Below are 15,927 nucleotides of genomic sequence, written 5' to 3' on the forward strand. Positions count from 1 at the left end.
TCTTCGGTTCAGTTCGGTTCCTACTCAGGAATCGAGAATCAGACCGTATAGTATTGGTTCCAAATTTTGGAACCGGGAACTAGACCAAGTAGTCTAGGAATAGGGAATCGGACCAATTTTAGGATCGGTTTGATCCGATTCAAAGTTCTACCCAAGACCATGCTCACCCTACTCATTGAGTTGGAGTTAAGGGGTGAGCAAACCAACCGGATCAAATTGGGAATTGGACCGAACCGGCCGGTTTTATGCGGTTCCGCAGAAATCGGTCCTGTTCTTGTTTCCTATAATTTGGAACCAGTGAATATCTATTCGGTTCCCGGTTCCAAAGTGCGAACCCGACCATTCGGATTAGACCGATTTTTTTTAATTCTTATTATTCCAAATTTCCAAAACCCTAATTTCCATCATTTTTCCGCTCAAACTCATGCCTCTCACTCTCACTTCTCTCAATCTTAGTTAGGGGTGAACAAAAGAACGGATCCATTCCAAGTTGGAAGCAATCCTTTGGCAATAAAACCCAGCAAAACTAGCACAACATTGTGGAAAAAAGGCAGCTAGAAGTGAAAGGCAACTTGAAATTAGACAAGAACCAATAATATCCTACAACTATTGGTTGCAGTAAATATCGGAAAGCATTCTTCTTTTGATTTTGAACACGTGCAATTTTCTCGCGCTGGTAATTAGCCGGTGCATCCATTACTGAACTTGCGTCATGCTCGCTTGGAAAAACCAGATGAATCATCATCATCCATCGTGTTTCTTTCACGGGTAGATAAGCCTTGGGCTGGGGCCCTCACCACAGAGAAGATGTTACTATTTGCAATATTGCCCGACGAATGGGGGCAATACGGCTGGTTCTTGGACTCACCCGAGAACTGGGCCGATGGCGAACCGGGCAATACGACCGATTCTTGAACCCACCCACCCGGGAACCGTACCAACCGTTGGTCTGGTTTCCGAGTGAGTCCAGAATCAGGTGGGCCGGTTCTCGATTTCATAAACTGAGAGCCGGCTTTTCTGATCCGGTTCCCAATTTCAGGGTGAGAACCGGCACACCTTGAAATCGATCACCCCTGTCGGAGTGGCTGGTGAGTAGCTTCGGAGAGACGTTAAAGCACCTCTCTTGCTCTCGGCCTGTCGCTGGGCCTGGTCAGAGCGTCTGTCTGAAAAGCCCAAGCTGATCCGTTGACTGCTCAACACTTCATTCCCGACCAAAAGATCTTCCTCCGCCGTCCCGTCGCTCCCGCCCCCCGTCTCTCTCTCTCCTTCCGCCGCGAGAGGGCCTAGAAAGACGACCCGCCTCGCCGGAAAATCCCGGGGTTCCGCGGCGGCCGGAGCTTCGTTCTCCGATCGCCCCTCCCAATCGCTCCGTCCGACGCGGCGAAGGGGGGGGGGACCTCGGTTTCCGCCCCATGCTTCTCCGTCGCGTTTAGCGCCCCGGTATCGCCCGTCCGGATAAAAGCGTCGGGAGCCATGGATTCTTCCGCCGGCGGCGGCGGCGGCGGGGCGGCGAACGAGAGCGGGAATCCGCCCGCGTTGCTCCGATTGTTCATAGCTATCCTCTTGCCTGTCGTCTTCTTCTTCTCCTCGTCGTTCTTGATCGGCGTCGTCGCTCTCCTCGTCAGTAATTTCTCGATCCCCAGCCCTATGTCGCTGCCTTCTCAGTGCAAAATCGTCGCCAGCAGTAAGTTCAGTTGAATGCTTGCGGGTCTTTCCCAGTTGAATTAGCTGAGCTAAGATGTGGATTGTTGCCGTCTTGGTTGTTTTTGCTGCTTCATCTGCTAGCTAGTGATGAGAAATGGACAAGATGTAGTATGTGATGACTCATTAGGCCAATGAAACATAGCGAGTTTCATATGCACTGGAGTGTCGTACGCTGAATTCTTGATTTTTTTTTTGCAGGTGTGGATATAAGGTCGTCTAAAGTTTGCGAGCTCGGGCTGTTGAATTATAACGCCAAGATTGTTTTCAGTTCGTCCGAGAAAAGGAAATTCCGGTGCCATTATGATTACTATTGGGCTTCAGTATTTAAGGTGATTCTATGTCCTTTGAGGAGTAATTACAAGTTTTTAGTGTGCATTTCTTGTCTGTTGCGAGGTTTAATTATCGGTGTTATCTTTCGGGGCCAAGGAGGCTCGGTTTTGCTGATTCCATCGTCGCCTTGTTTTGTCTGGAACTGCAGAATTTTCATAGTTATCTGCATGTTTTTCTCTAGCTTAATTCTTATCGTCTATACAGCTGCCTGATAAAATGTCTGTAATATGCGACATACATCTATAATGCTATAGAGTACTATTTAGGATTTACGGATCTGTGTATGTGTGTGTGTGGGTGGGTGCACGCGCGCATGAGTGCAAGAGCATGCACGCCCCCATTTGCCTATGCAGTTTCAAGCTGAGTTTTAGATTGGATAATAGTGTGCATGACCATCAGAAACTATCTTTTCATTCATTGGAGTACGCAATGAACCTTTTTCTTGCCATCGGTTATAATATGGAGGTTCAACTAATTAGGAATCAAACATGTGTTGAAGGAAGTACTTGTTATGTCATTTGCCCTATTATCATAATCAACCTTTTACTGTCTCTTTTAGATATGAATGTCAGTTAAGGAAATATAGTAATATAGTAGTTTTACTCTATGCTTATTGTCAGTTTGTCATCTATATAACAATGTCATGTGCCGATATATTTATGAATGCCATATCATTCTTTCAGTCACAGGGAAACTCTGTGAATCAGCCGGTAGTGATTCTACTAAAATACTGTTCACATTTAAGAATACTATGAGCTGTAGTGAAGCTGAAAAAGCATTTATGTGTGTGTTAGTTGATATATTGGATACAACAGAGTCTGAAGCTCTTTAGAAATGTTCATGGACGTGACTATTCTTGCTGCACTTGAGATGGTCATAAAAGTTAAAAGAATCATTCCAGATAAAAATGAAAAAAATTGAAAGTTTAACCCTTCTATGATTTGTATGAAGGTGGGAAGAGGAGAGGGGGCTGGTAAAATCTGTTTGATTAGGTTAAACCTGTCTTTGGCAAATGTCTCCTTATGTTGGATTAATCGTACCTTGTATGGATTGTTGAATCATTTAATGTTAAACCCGGTTTGCCATAATATTTCTAGTGACACTTAATTTACTAATTGCCTAGTTTGACCAATCTTACTTCTAGAAAGAGACTTGTTACCATAATGAAAATGAATCTAGTCAGCTTGATCTAAACGTATAGTCGATAAAATTGGCAAAAGTGTCCGACATAGTTCACTGGTTTGTTCCTATTTTTTCTGTCTTCTTGTTCAGACAATTACTCAGTTCAAATTTGATCCTTTTGATGTTCATTTTAAGATTGAACATACGTTGGGGTTGTGTATATCTATACTTTGGGAGTTTTGGTTTGTATAGTTTAAGAATTGACTCAGATAGCAAATTGTTGGCTCTTCTTAGCTTTAGTAAGTGCCTTGTTATGCTCCTTTCAAATCAGGCATTCCTGGGAAGTGCTGCATCTGTGTTTTTACCGTGTTTATGAACCATTAATCGATTGTGCTCCATCCATAGATAGACAGAGATTAGAGATGCTTTTATCAGGCTAAGTATCTTAGTTTAACTCAGAAGATGTAAAAGAATGGCAAGAGCAGTCATAGGAAAAGAAAGCTACCGCATTTACTGACTGCTGAATTTACATTACCGTTTTGCGCCTTCTTGCTATTGCAGGTAGAATATAAGGATCATTTATCAGGTCAGACTCGACTAGCACTTGCAGAGGCCCCAAACGAGGCCCTTCCTGCTGACTGCAGACCTGGTTTTGGTGTTGCTTGGTTGACCAAAGATACATTTAAGGTAAGAAATGCACCTTTTCAACTTTTGTGCTATCAGCTAACTTCAAACCATTATATGTAGGCTTTTGCAATCATCCTGAATATTAGGTTTGCTTTATTGGGATTGCTATGTTTCCTTTTGTATGTGTTTTTTGAATGCATAACTTTATGACTTATTCTCACACTGGTTTTAGGTGAATAATACTTATGACTGCTGGTATACATCTAGCAATTCCAAAGTAAGCATCTATCATGATGACTTCTTCAGTTGCCAAGCCAAAGATCCATCTGCAATGGAGATGATGAGGAGATACTATTTATTGTGAGTACTTGATTCCTTTTCTGGGCCTCTTTTTCTTCTTGTGCATTAGGAATGTTACAGTAAATGGGTTGGCAGTTCCTGTGCGCTGAAAATAAATACACTATTTTAGAACCGGACCCTGACTGGCTTGTGTCGTGGTCATTTAGATGGTTCTTGGTACTGCCAATTTTAATATTCTGTCATACTTTAAGTTAGGACCACATGGGAGTTTGGCTGGGTGGATGAATGTTTTGGAAGCAAGTATGCATGATCTACTGATCAGTAGTTCGAACCAATTCTAGCACTGCAGTTTGCATTTATTATCTGGGCATGTGTTGTATGTAGCATGAAATGTATGTCTCTTGTCTGTTCTGGTAGCAAAGTGGAGTGTGGTCTCTCAGCAAACTGCCAAGCAAGGGCGGCCTAAGTTGAATCAGGTCAACACAGGTCCAATCTGGTTTCAACCACTCAAGGATTGGTGGTCTGGTCCGGATATCTGCCCTTGGCCAACTAGTAGGACTGGCCAGTCCAATCCGACTTCTAAAATATTGCATTGATCACATAGTTTATAGTGGTCAGATTACCACGACTTCATTCTGTTTGGTTCAGTGTCTTTCAATAATATGAAGAATCTTAACATATCTGAAATCAGTTCAATAGTGCAGTCTTAGTCTGGTCTGTGGAACTAATTTGAAGTATACTGTTGTGCTCTGTTTGAAGTGACCAATGACTGTTTTTCATCTGAGTTGCATGCTAATCTTGATATGGTATTAAATGGTCATTAATACAGAACTCAGTCTCATGAATCATCGCGAGCCAACATTGCCATGTACCACGTACATCTAATTGTGCTGTAATTTCTTCTTTTTCTGAAGCCAAATTGCAATTGAGATTACTGTCTTATCTGCTGACAGATCAGTTGTTATTGAGCTTCTAAAATACAATATCTGATTTTTGGCTGGCATAATAGATCATATTTTCGCCATTATGTGGCCTTCCAAATGCTGCATTTTCATCTCGTTTCAAAGTTACCCTTGAATTACATTTAGCCTGTACATATTCATTTGTTGTGTCTCTTACGTACATCATGGTTTCTAAATTACTTAATGTGGCCCGTGCATCGTCAGGTTCTCAGAGATTTTCAAATCCTGGGTAGCCGGCAAGATCAGAGCTAAATATTGGAAATGGGAAACTATTGCTGGGGTGGTTGCTGGTTTTTCAACCTCCTTAATAACTATGAGTTTTATCAGACTCTTTCAACAGATGAAATCTCGGCATTGGTTGCGTCCAACCAGGATGCTTCCTTGCATGGTTAGTGCAAACCGATTGAAGCGTGCTTGTTTGTTTGTGGCATATGTATCTTTTACTGGTTGGCTTGCTTTACAATATGGAAAAAAGCTGGGCCTTCCTGTGATTTATGTTCATAGGTAATCTGGAATAGCCATTTTTTTGTCACCTTGTCATTTAGGATTCTGCTACTAATGTAATTGCAGGATCTCGTTGAATATTGTACTTAGCAGAAAAGAGAGAAACGTTTGCTTAGCAAGTAAGTGATTGGTTGTTGTGTGGAATAGCGGGATGTATGTAGTGAAGGGGAAGTTAAAGCAAGAGGCAATTCAAAATGCTGCTGTTGATCTCTTAATCATCCTGAATTTATGATGTGAGATGCGTATTGAGTATAGCTCTTATTTGTCCTAGCTGATATCATTATGTAACTAGACGAGAGGGAAAAACCAACAGAACTAGTTTAGAGTCCTTTTATTGCAGAATGTGTGGAGAGTGAAGCTGCAATTTGATTTCTAATTACAGAGTGGGCTACCAGTAGAGTTAGCATTTCACATACATAAATAGTTCACATTTCTCATTATGGTGGAAGTCTAATTTGTTTTTAAGTTTTGGCAGTGAGTATATACAACTAATAGTCTCTACAACTCAATTCATGCTGTGATTGTTGATTTTATGGTATCTCTTTCGGTTTGAGACCACATTGTTCTTATCATATAAATATGCTAATTTCTCTTTCCAAGCACAGTATAAAGGAATCGCAAGATGTTGGGGATCAAGAATTGAATAGATTCAAATTAGAAGCAATTGGACGAACTCGGAACCAACTGCAATTGGCAGTGAAATCACTAAATTTAGTAGTATAATTCCAACTTATCCTTGTCAACGAAAAATAATCAACATATGTGGATTCTCATCTTATCATATAAATATGCTAATTTGATGGGCAAGACGCCAATGTGGATTCTCATAGTGAGCCACGATGGTAATTCAAGGCTTGCTTGACAGGACTATGAGAAGCCTACAATGACTGTGACTGGAAGATGCAACTAAGGATGTGCAAGAGAATATGCCGAGCTTGCGGGACTGACATGGTCGGATAAGTGTTGGGATACGATAGGTTTTAGGTTCCAAAAAATTTCCGTGCACTCCATATATTCTGTCGAATGTAGTTAATTAGTTGTTCCTATTGGGCAATTGCAGTAGGAGTTCAACTTGGGTCCTAAGACTTTCATTTCATGCATTTACGTCCCAAAACTTGTCACAGTGATCCATTTTTGTCCTTCCATTAGCTCCGTTAGGCTTTGGTGGATGAAAAATTTACATGGCAATTCTTTTATTAACAAGCGCTTAGGATTGGAAAAATAGTAAAAAAAAAAAAGGTCGTATTGTCATTTTTTGTCCACTTCAGACTGACAAAATTAACAAAAAGACTCGAATGTATCAAGTTTTAAGACTTAAATGCCTAAAATGAAACTTTTAGGATTCAAGTTAATTATCGAGACTTGTAATAATTCATTTGCTAACTTATGTTCAATTTTTCTAGCCATCTTTGAGTTTAATGTGTTAGTTTCCGATAAAATCATGGCAGATTTTTATCTTGATAAAAACTAAAAAGTTAAAGGTAATATTCGGTACCAAAAACCCGTGTGATATCGATAGTTTCAAGTTTCAGGATGGTCCGGAGAGCCTACAAAATAAGTTATAGATTCCGAATACTTGAAACCGGTGTCTACGTAATAGGTTTTTTGCCGGTAGATGTAATCCTATCGATCTTGAAACCTGCACACTAATTAGTTATAGCTAGTTCTAGGGTTGTATGACTATTTTTGATGTCATTTGCACACATTTATTTTCCCTAACGGACGTCTTGCGATTGTTTTAACTCGGCAACTTTGTCGAAATCGCCACCGACTTGAGTGGCTTTTAAGGTTGGCTTTGATGGTTTCATCGGATTTCGAAGAGTCTTAACTCAGCCTAATTTTCTACCATCGATTTTACTTGGTCGATATGACCTGATGATTGGGGTTCCGGGGGCTCCCCAACCACTTTGGGAAGCCTAAAAGATAGAGTAAAGGAGATGATCTTTATACTTTTGTTTTGCTATTTGTAACGATAACAATTTCAAAGAAATTTTATATTTAAATATAATTCATCATTAATGGATACAATTAACTTTTTATTCTTATTTTTACGGTCAAGTTTGCAAAAAAAAAAAAAAAGTTCTTGTGAAAGAAGAATTCTCCTTCAGTATCTTGTCTCTGAATTTTGTCACATCAACACCTTTCTGCAACATTTTTTTTCAGCAGCTAAGCCTGCCAAATGTGGCGTTCATTCTTCTAAATGTTTAACGGTTAAATTCATTCTTTCTGAAATAAATCGGTGTTTAAGGATAACAATCCATCACTTTTTAATGTTTAACGATTAAATTGCAAATAATTGAGTTTCATATTTATCTTCTTGTCTCTATCATGTGTATGGGCTCCAAAATTTAGTAGCCTTCTGCAATTAGATTTTAGAAGTAGCGAATGTACGATTTAGATTCTTTCATACTGCCAAGAAGTGAAAGTGAGTGCTGCTTCGCACATAATCACAACATACATTAGAACGTGGATTGCTAATATAAATGTTGCATTATATGATGATATAATATGATTTTCTAGGAAAAACAGTCAGAACGATAAAGTAATGAACAAGAATATAGCCTTAGTTCAACATGAAGCAAACATAGATTAGAATCTTATAAATTTATAATTATTTTAAGTAATTATAGCATACAACGGCGATGTAATTTTTTTTACACAAGCAGCATTACACACCATTGATCGGAGAGAGTTGATCCTTTAAATCAAAGTTGGATGAAAATACTTATGCGAAATTTAATTTACACATTGACAGTATATGCTCTAATTTTTCCAATGTTTAATACAAACTAGATACATGATAATTAAATTACTAATTGGTGTCATGTAAGTATCCAATTGCAAGCACAACTCCTTACTGTTCAACGCCTTCTCGATGTTTTCCATCTTTTTGCCATTATCTTGGAGTAGTACACGAACCACCTACTCTTCTCATCAATGATACATGATAATTAAATCACTAATCGGTGTCATGTAAGTATCTAATTGCAAGCACAACTCCTTACTGTTCAACGCCTTCTCGATGTTTTCCATCTTTTTGCCATTATCTTGGAGTAGTACACGAACCACCTACTCTTCTCATCAATGATCAAATTCCCTAGCACAACGCCAATCAAAAAGCCAACTCCCGAGCCAATTAGCACAACTTTCCAATCCAAGTCGAACAGAGACTCTTCGCCATTTTCTTCTTCGAGCGGTGATGGTGGCAATGGTATGTTATCCCCAACCTTTGAGCATTTTTTTTGGCAAAGGACTTCCACATAATCCCTCATTCATGGCAAATGATCCAATCCCGAATGTGTTGAACTGACTCCCTTGTGGTATTGGTCCAGACAATTGATTATGAGAGGCATCAAAAGATGAAAGAAATGTAAGCTAGGCTAGCTGTTGAGGGATCTCTCCTTAGAGCTTGTTTCGAGAAAGATCTAGAGATTCAAGCACTGTCAAATTTGCTAAGGAAGGCGGGATCAAACCGGTGAGAATGTTGTTTGAAAGGTTAAGCAAAACAAGTGACTTCAAATCTCCAATGAAATCAGGTATGCATCCTTCAAATTTGTTATTGGAGAGGTCAATTTCCTTAAGGGCATACAGAACCTTCGAATATTCCCTCTCTGTGCCTTTTAACATCAATTTCATTTCATAATCCACAACTTTTTTATATGTATCCAAAGACAGACCGAGCCCTTGAGAAGTATTCATATATTCCAATTGGTCTTGACCAACAATCACTTTCATGGCATGGAAACTGTGCAACAACTTGGAAGGTAGTTCACCATTGAAACCATTGTTGGAAATGTCCATGATATGCAAATTGCTAAAGTTTTTTTTTTGGTCATATAAAATTGCTAAAGTTAAATAGGCTTCGATATGCTTCTATTGGACCATGGAACTTATTGGATTTCAAGATGATAGCCATGAAGGGAACCCATCATGAATTTGATTGTAACCAAGGTTCAAATACTCTAGCATTGGACAATTCACCAAAGATCTTGGGACAGGCCCTTGCAATCGATTATTTGTGAGGTCAATAATCGTCAATGCACGACCTTTTGGGTAAGCATGAGGAATCATGCCCTCAAACTTATTTCTCCCAAGATTCAAAATTGTCAGAGAATCGATATTTCCCAGACAGGAAGGAATTGTGCCATTCAGACTATTGATGGACAAATCAAGAATGACTAGAGATCTTCCTCTACAAATAGATTGGATGTCTCCGAAGAGGAAATTGTTGGAGATATTGTAATAAAAAGCTAATGGAGGTGGACTCGGGAGTGCTGTTTTGAGCAAGTTAGAACTAAGGTCAAGATAGGTCAACACGGGTAGTGACAGATTGATATGGTTGTTCAAAAAGCTAGTGAGAAAATTGTGAGAAAGATCCGTGTACGTCAACTGGGGTAATGTCAGGTTGATGCAGCTGTTCCCAAAGCTAGTTAGAAAATTGTGAGAAAGAGACAAATTCATCAATGTTTCTTTGCTCCCGTTCCACGTCCATGTAGGAATACTCCCTCCGATTTTATTGTTTGACAGATCTACCGCCTCCAATCCATTTAGGTAGCCTAAAAACCTTGGGAACTCATGTAAGTTGCATGAAACTAAACTTAAGGTGGAAAGATTTGGAAGAGTGGCATTGATCTCGGTCTTGCTGACAAAAGATATGTGGTTGAAGTCCAAAAGTACTGTTCTCAAGTTCTTGAGTTTGTGTAAATCCACGGTGCCACTCAAATTATTCTGTTGAAGTGCCAAATATTCAAGATCCTTGAGTTCCCATAAGAAGTTTGCAATTTCACCTTGCCAATTGTTCAATGAAAGGTCAAGCACAACCAACCTCGTTAGGTTCTCAAATGAAGATGATGGAATTGGACCACTTAGCTGATTCTTTGCCAAATGTAAAGAGACAAAACTTGTTAGTTTGGCTGCTGATTTAAACTTGTCATTTCCTTTTCTTTTTTTTTTTTGAAAAAAAACCTTGCTAGCTGAATATTACCCGAAAGGGCCAAATAGGTGAGTTTTGCCAAGTTGACAAGCCAATTTGAAATATCACCTGTGAAATTATTGATAGAGAGATCTAGATATGATAGCTGTGTAAGGTTAGCGAAGGAGGTGGGGATTTGACCCAGAAATTTACTTCCTTTGATATCTAGATAAGCAAGTTGAGAAAGGTTACCCAGTGAAGAGGGAAGTGAACCCGAGAAAATCGTGCCCCCAAGAGACGATGATTTCATGGGATTACCCCACTGTTGTTCTGGAATAAAACCAGAAAGGTTGTCATTGTAACTGATGTCAAGGACTTCTAGTTTTGGTAATTGAAAGATGCTTACCGGAAATTATCCATGCAATCCACATTTTCTAAGTCCAAGTGACTTCAAAGAAGAGAAGTTTGCAAGTATACGAGGGAATCGTGATGACATGTTTATACTAGAGAGATCAAGTTCTTTAAGCATAGTTAAGTTTTGAACAAAGTTCTCTACGTTGGGTATCTCAAGATATGTCCACTCATAAGACAAGTCAAGAGAAGTTAATCTTGAGAGCCGTGAGATATCCGAGGGGACTTTTCCGAAAAATTCTGAAACAGAGAGATTAAGGTACTGTAACCTGGAAAGATTGCCGAAACTGTATGGGATCGAGGAAGAGTTGAAGTCATTCAAGGCAAGATTCAGCGACTCCAAGTGAAGTAGGCGAAAGAGGCTAGTGTTGGAAGTTAAAGTACCCAAGAGACAACTGTTACTAAGGTCAAGGCCTGTCACATGACCACTCGCCTCGTCGCACTCGACCCCATCCCATGAGCAGTAATCTCCATGTCCATCTAGTGACCATGATTCAACCTTTGGATAAACACAACGAAATTCTTCTCTAGTGATTCGAAAACTTTGCTTGAATTCCATCAAGGCTGAGCTCTCGTCCGGATGGCATAGTGGCTTAGCAAGGGAAGTATGGATCATCACGAGAAGGACGATCCAAGGAAGAAGCGCATAGAGTAAGGATGCCATGATTTTTGTTTTCGTTACTGGAGTTGGTTAAAACGTGCAAGATAAAGGTGCCGTTGAGAAGCTTTTATAGATAGTAATGGCTGGTCGCTTTCGCTGGAGGTTCACGCTACTTACATAGTATGTTACATGTGAAAAGAGGTATCGGTGTATAGATAATCAAATGAATATCCGTCTTTGATATGATTCGCATGTCTAAAAATATTGTGATCCACACATGGATCTTGAAAAAGCAAATGTCTTAATATATTATTGTACAGATCACGCATTATCAATAAAATTATTCAATATAATTAAAACTTATTTCATCTTTGTCTAATTTTCTATTTAATTTGTGCACTCGGACTCGCTACACAGAGCCAACAGAGTGTTGGTTTAGATGGCTAAAGAGTTTCCTTCTCTACTTGTGGTCTTGAGTATCGAGTCTTGTCGGAAGCACCTTAAGAGTAAAATCCTGAATGCAACAGGCCGATATGCAGGAGTGCACACTTAATATCCCCTGGGAAGTGAACTAATTAAGGTGTGTGAAAGCTGGCCTCATACCACATACATACATACACACACACACACACACATACATACTTATGTAGAGACACATGCACGAGCGCGCACGCGCGCACACAAACATATATATATATATATATATATATATATATATATATATATATATATATATACACACGATGAAACATTCATTTTATTTGTCTGGATTGAGACTCAACTGAGATCACAAATAGCTTGAGCTAACAAGTTTTGTATAATTAGTGCATTCCTAATCCCGTATCCCATCAAATATCATATTATATAGCGTACAAATTACAATTGGACGGTACTATATAAACTTTCATGCAAAATCTATATATATATATATATATGATCTTCATAGATATCAATTCAAGTAACCGGCATCGCACGAGCTAACCAGTGTCATTATACAATAAGAGTGAAGAACAAGAGTAGAATATTCTCACATCAAAATTAACATTTTACGTGATTTTGGTCAACTGATGTTAAAAAAAGGAAAAAGAATGATGAGTACCTACACATCGGAGATAAATCTTTTTTTTTCTCCTTTTTTTTCCCAATAAATAACATGATTACATTAAAAAAAGCATGTCAAGTTACATTGTCTGAAAAAACTGCAGATATTGTTCCTTTGCAAGCAGTGCTAAAGCATCCGTGCAACCATCCGCTTCTCTGAATATGTGCTCAATTTCGTATTCTAGCAGCTCCGCGAGCACGTCCCTGCGTTCAGCCAAAAGAGGGTCCAATAGTAAATTAAGCCTTTGACCGCCTGCAATTGCTTGACTAACAAACATGGCATCCATTTCATTGAGTAAATGGGTAACTTTATCGGCTAATTCTAATCTAAGACAATCTCTTTGCACTAATTTCTACCCCGATATGTTTACTGTCCATCAAAGCTTCTATAGTTCCCAAGAGACTTATGCTTGTTTGTAATTCATCATAATCATGTATACTTTTCCATTGAATTTTATATAAAATGACGCAATGATATATAAAATCTGAAAATATTTTCAGTGGATGATTACCGTCTTTTCTTTTTGTGATTGGTGGACTAGGAATACTCCTAAGAACTGTAGAATGACTCCCGTTCGTCAATCTAAAAGATCGGCAAAAGTCTTGATAAGTCATGTAATTCCCTGTTGTTGGGAGAAGATTACTTGCCGAACTTCAGAGTCTCTCCCACTTTCTTTTCAATATAATACAGTTTTTCAACCATTAAGAGGCACGCTTCTGATCATAGTCAAATTGATTATTATGCATTTTCCATGCAGTCAAAGTTGACGTGGCCACTCAGATTCTCAACTTAGTGGAAGACTTGGAAGACTTCTTTCGAGTCAAGGAGTGGTTGGCGTCTTATGCTGAACGTGGACTCAATGATGAAACGCAACATCGACTTCACTTGCACGGCATGCATTTTCATCATAGGTATACCAGCGCGCCAAATTTTCGATAATACTTTTATGATTATTCCATTTATTGCTTATAATATCATTAATGATTGAGAGACACCTTTTATTTTCTTAACCTTCAATGGTTTCTTACAAAGAAGGAATTGATGCAATTCAAGGAATCTAATCACCTAATTTACGTACAGTATAAACAAATACCAAGTACCAAGACATGACTCAATGATTTTAACTTGGCAGTTAAAGACTATCATCTTCGGGTCACCCACCTGGGTTTTGACTCGTTTTTTTAACTTAGTCCGTACATGAAAATTTTATGCATCCATGATTTACCTAACTAAGATGGGATCTATCATCTTGAAAAAAGGGAGTACTGAGGCAATTAGCAAGGAAGCACGAGTTCGTTCATTTTGCTCTTAAGTATTCTGAAATATACTGTCGTGATTGGCTTGTATAAATATATATTTTGATGAAGCATTCATTTTACTTGTCTGGATTGAAACTCAATTCTAGTGCCATTATATAATAAGAGTGATGAACATGACTAGAATATTCTCACGTCAAAATTAACATTTGACGTTATAATGGTCAACTGATGTTTAAAAAGGAAAAAGAATGATGAATACCTACACACCGGAGATAAAGCATTTTTTCTCCCTTTTTTTTCCGATAAATAACATGATTACATTAAAAAAGCCTGTCAAGTTACATTGTCTGAAATATATGTGCTGCCGGCGTCATTGCACAATAGGTCTTTAATAACATCTGGAACCGAAGAACAAATTACAAATTGCAGATATTGTTCCTTTGCAAGCAGGGCTAAAGCATCCGTGCAACCATATGCTTCTTTGAGTATGTGCTCAATTTTGCAAATGGACGCAGGGCTAAAGCATCCGTGTAAATGAATTTATCAAATAGCAGTGCTCTTTTTGTTCATCATTTAACTTAAGTCTTTTTTTTTTTCAATCAAGTCCATAAACTTCTAATTTATCTAACGGTCTTTGAACCTGTATTGTTTTTCTAATCAAGTCAAGTGTCCATAACCAATTATGATAAATTCGAACTTACGTGGTTGTCGAACCATGTCAAAGTTCGAGTAGATAAGTCCATGCCAAAATGCATGTCTTTACAGAATATTTAGTTTGAGTGTAATTATTCGATCCACAAGAAGCTACATAAAATACCAAAACGCGCTTCTTCCACCTTGTTGAAAAGACACAAAGGAACCAATTTAAAAAATCAAAAGAAAGTTTTGTCTAGTAAGCTTCGTCTTCTCCCCTCGTCCAAGAGGTGAAAAGAGAAGGACCAAAAAAAAATTTTGATTAGAAAACTTGCTTAGACTTCCAAAATGAGCAGTGCAGTGCCGTTTTGGTCCACCATATGCTAACGGGAAAGTTTTACTTTTCCTCTCTTAATTTACACTTTTTCTTTAATTTAAGTTCTTGAACTTTTAATTTAATTAATCAATTCCTAAAAAATGCTTTATTTTTAATTAAGTCCGACCTTTGGCACCGGTTCTGATAAGCTCAATCTAACATGGCTATCAAACCATGCGAGAGTATGACGTGGAAAAGAACTAGCCTCGACAAACACGGCACCATGGAAAATGACGTGAATGTTTTCCTTTACGGACATGCTACCGTTAAGAATTTTGCCTCTACGGGACAGACCAAGGGCCGACAAATTGACAATTAAGATCAACTATACGATGTATGTCTTGCCATGCTATAGTATTAGGACATGGGTTTATCAAGAGGATTCCGAAGTCTGCCATGGGATGTTACTCTTGGACTAACCACAGAATACTCGACATATTGCCTCTCACTGCCTTCCTTTTTTGAATACTTTTAATATTTATAAGCAAATTGTGGTCATTTTTTTGGCAAAAAGGGAAAGAAATGGTCACGCAACCACGAGGTGGAAATTCCAGGTCGAATTCTCATGCCGTGATGGATGGGTTCATGTGGAATCATGACCGCGTGTTTTAACGCGGCATCTCGTTTCTTTTTCCACAGATAGGCCAAAATTGAGAGACCCGCAAAAAAAGATAATGTTTTAACATATGATTGTACTAACCGTGCATCATCTATAAAATTATTGAATACAATACGTATATGATCTTTGTCTTATTTTCTGTTTAGTCGGTACACTTGTAATTGCTACATAGAACCACCAAGGTGGTGGTTTAGATGGCCAGAAGTTTTATTCTCCCCTTGTAGTATTGGGTTCAAGCCTTATTGGAAGCACTCTAGAAGTAAAATCCTGATTGGATCAGGTCGATATGAGGGAGTGCGCCCTCAAGATTGCCTTGGAAAATGAACTAATCGAGGTGTGCGAAAGCTAATTTAGATACCACTTCACCGCTAAATTACGAAAACAAAGAAAATGTTACATAGAAGTTGATTGTTGTGGAGTTGATTGGTTGAACTCAAAAGTCAAGTTGCAAAGCCGAAACCTAGA

The 15,927-nt window shown here is 38.7% G+C and overlaps 1 protein-coding gene across 2 annotated transcripts; it reads left to right on the forward strand.

Moving 5' to 3' along the window:
- The first annotated feature begins 1,228 nt into the window (after positions 1-1,228).
- LOC115693808 (uncharacterized) lies at positions 1,229-6,651 on the forward strand. Of its 2 annotated transcripts, XM_056318138.1 has the most exons (6): positions 1,229-1,684; positions 1,903-2,033; positions 3,718-3,843; positions 4,016-4,143; positions 5,250-5,433; positions 6,415-6,651. In XM_056318138.1, the coding sequence occupies exons 1-6, from the start codon at positions 1,474-1,476 to the stop codon at positions 6,457-6,459; spliced, it is 825 nt and encodes a 274-aa protein (XP_056174113.1). In that variant the 5' UTR covers positions 1,229-1,473; the 3' UTR covers positions 6,460-6,651. The 2 variants fall into 2 exon arrangements, with proteins under 2 accessions (XP_056174113.1, XP_030476726.1); XM_030620866.2 differs by lacking the exon at positions 6,415-6,651 and having other exon boundaries at positions 1,230-1,684; positions 5,250-5,764.
- The last annotated feature ends 9,276 nt before the right edge of the window (positions 6,652-15,927 follow it).

This window comes from Syzygium oleosum, unplaced genomic scaffold (genome assembly GCF_021117445.2).
Source record: "Syzygium oleosum isolate NSW1041296 unplaced genomic scaffold, Sole_v2.1 Sole_v2.14, whole genome shotgun sequence".
NCBI lineage: Eukaryota > Viridiplantae > Streptophyta > Magnoliopsida > Myrtales > Myrtaceae > Syzygium > Syzygium oleosum.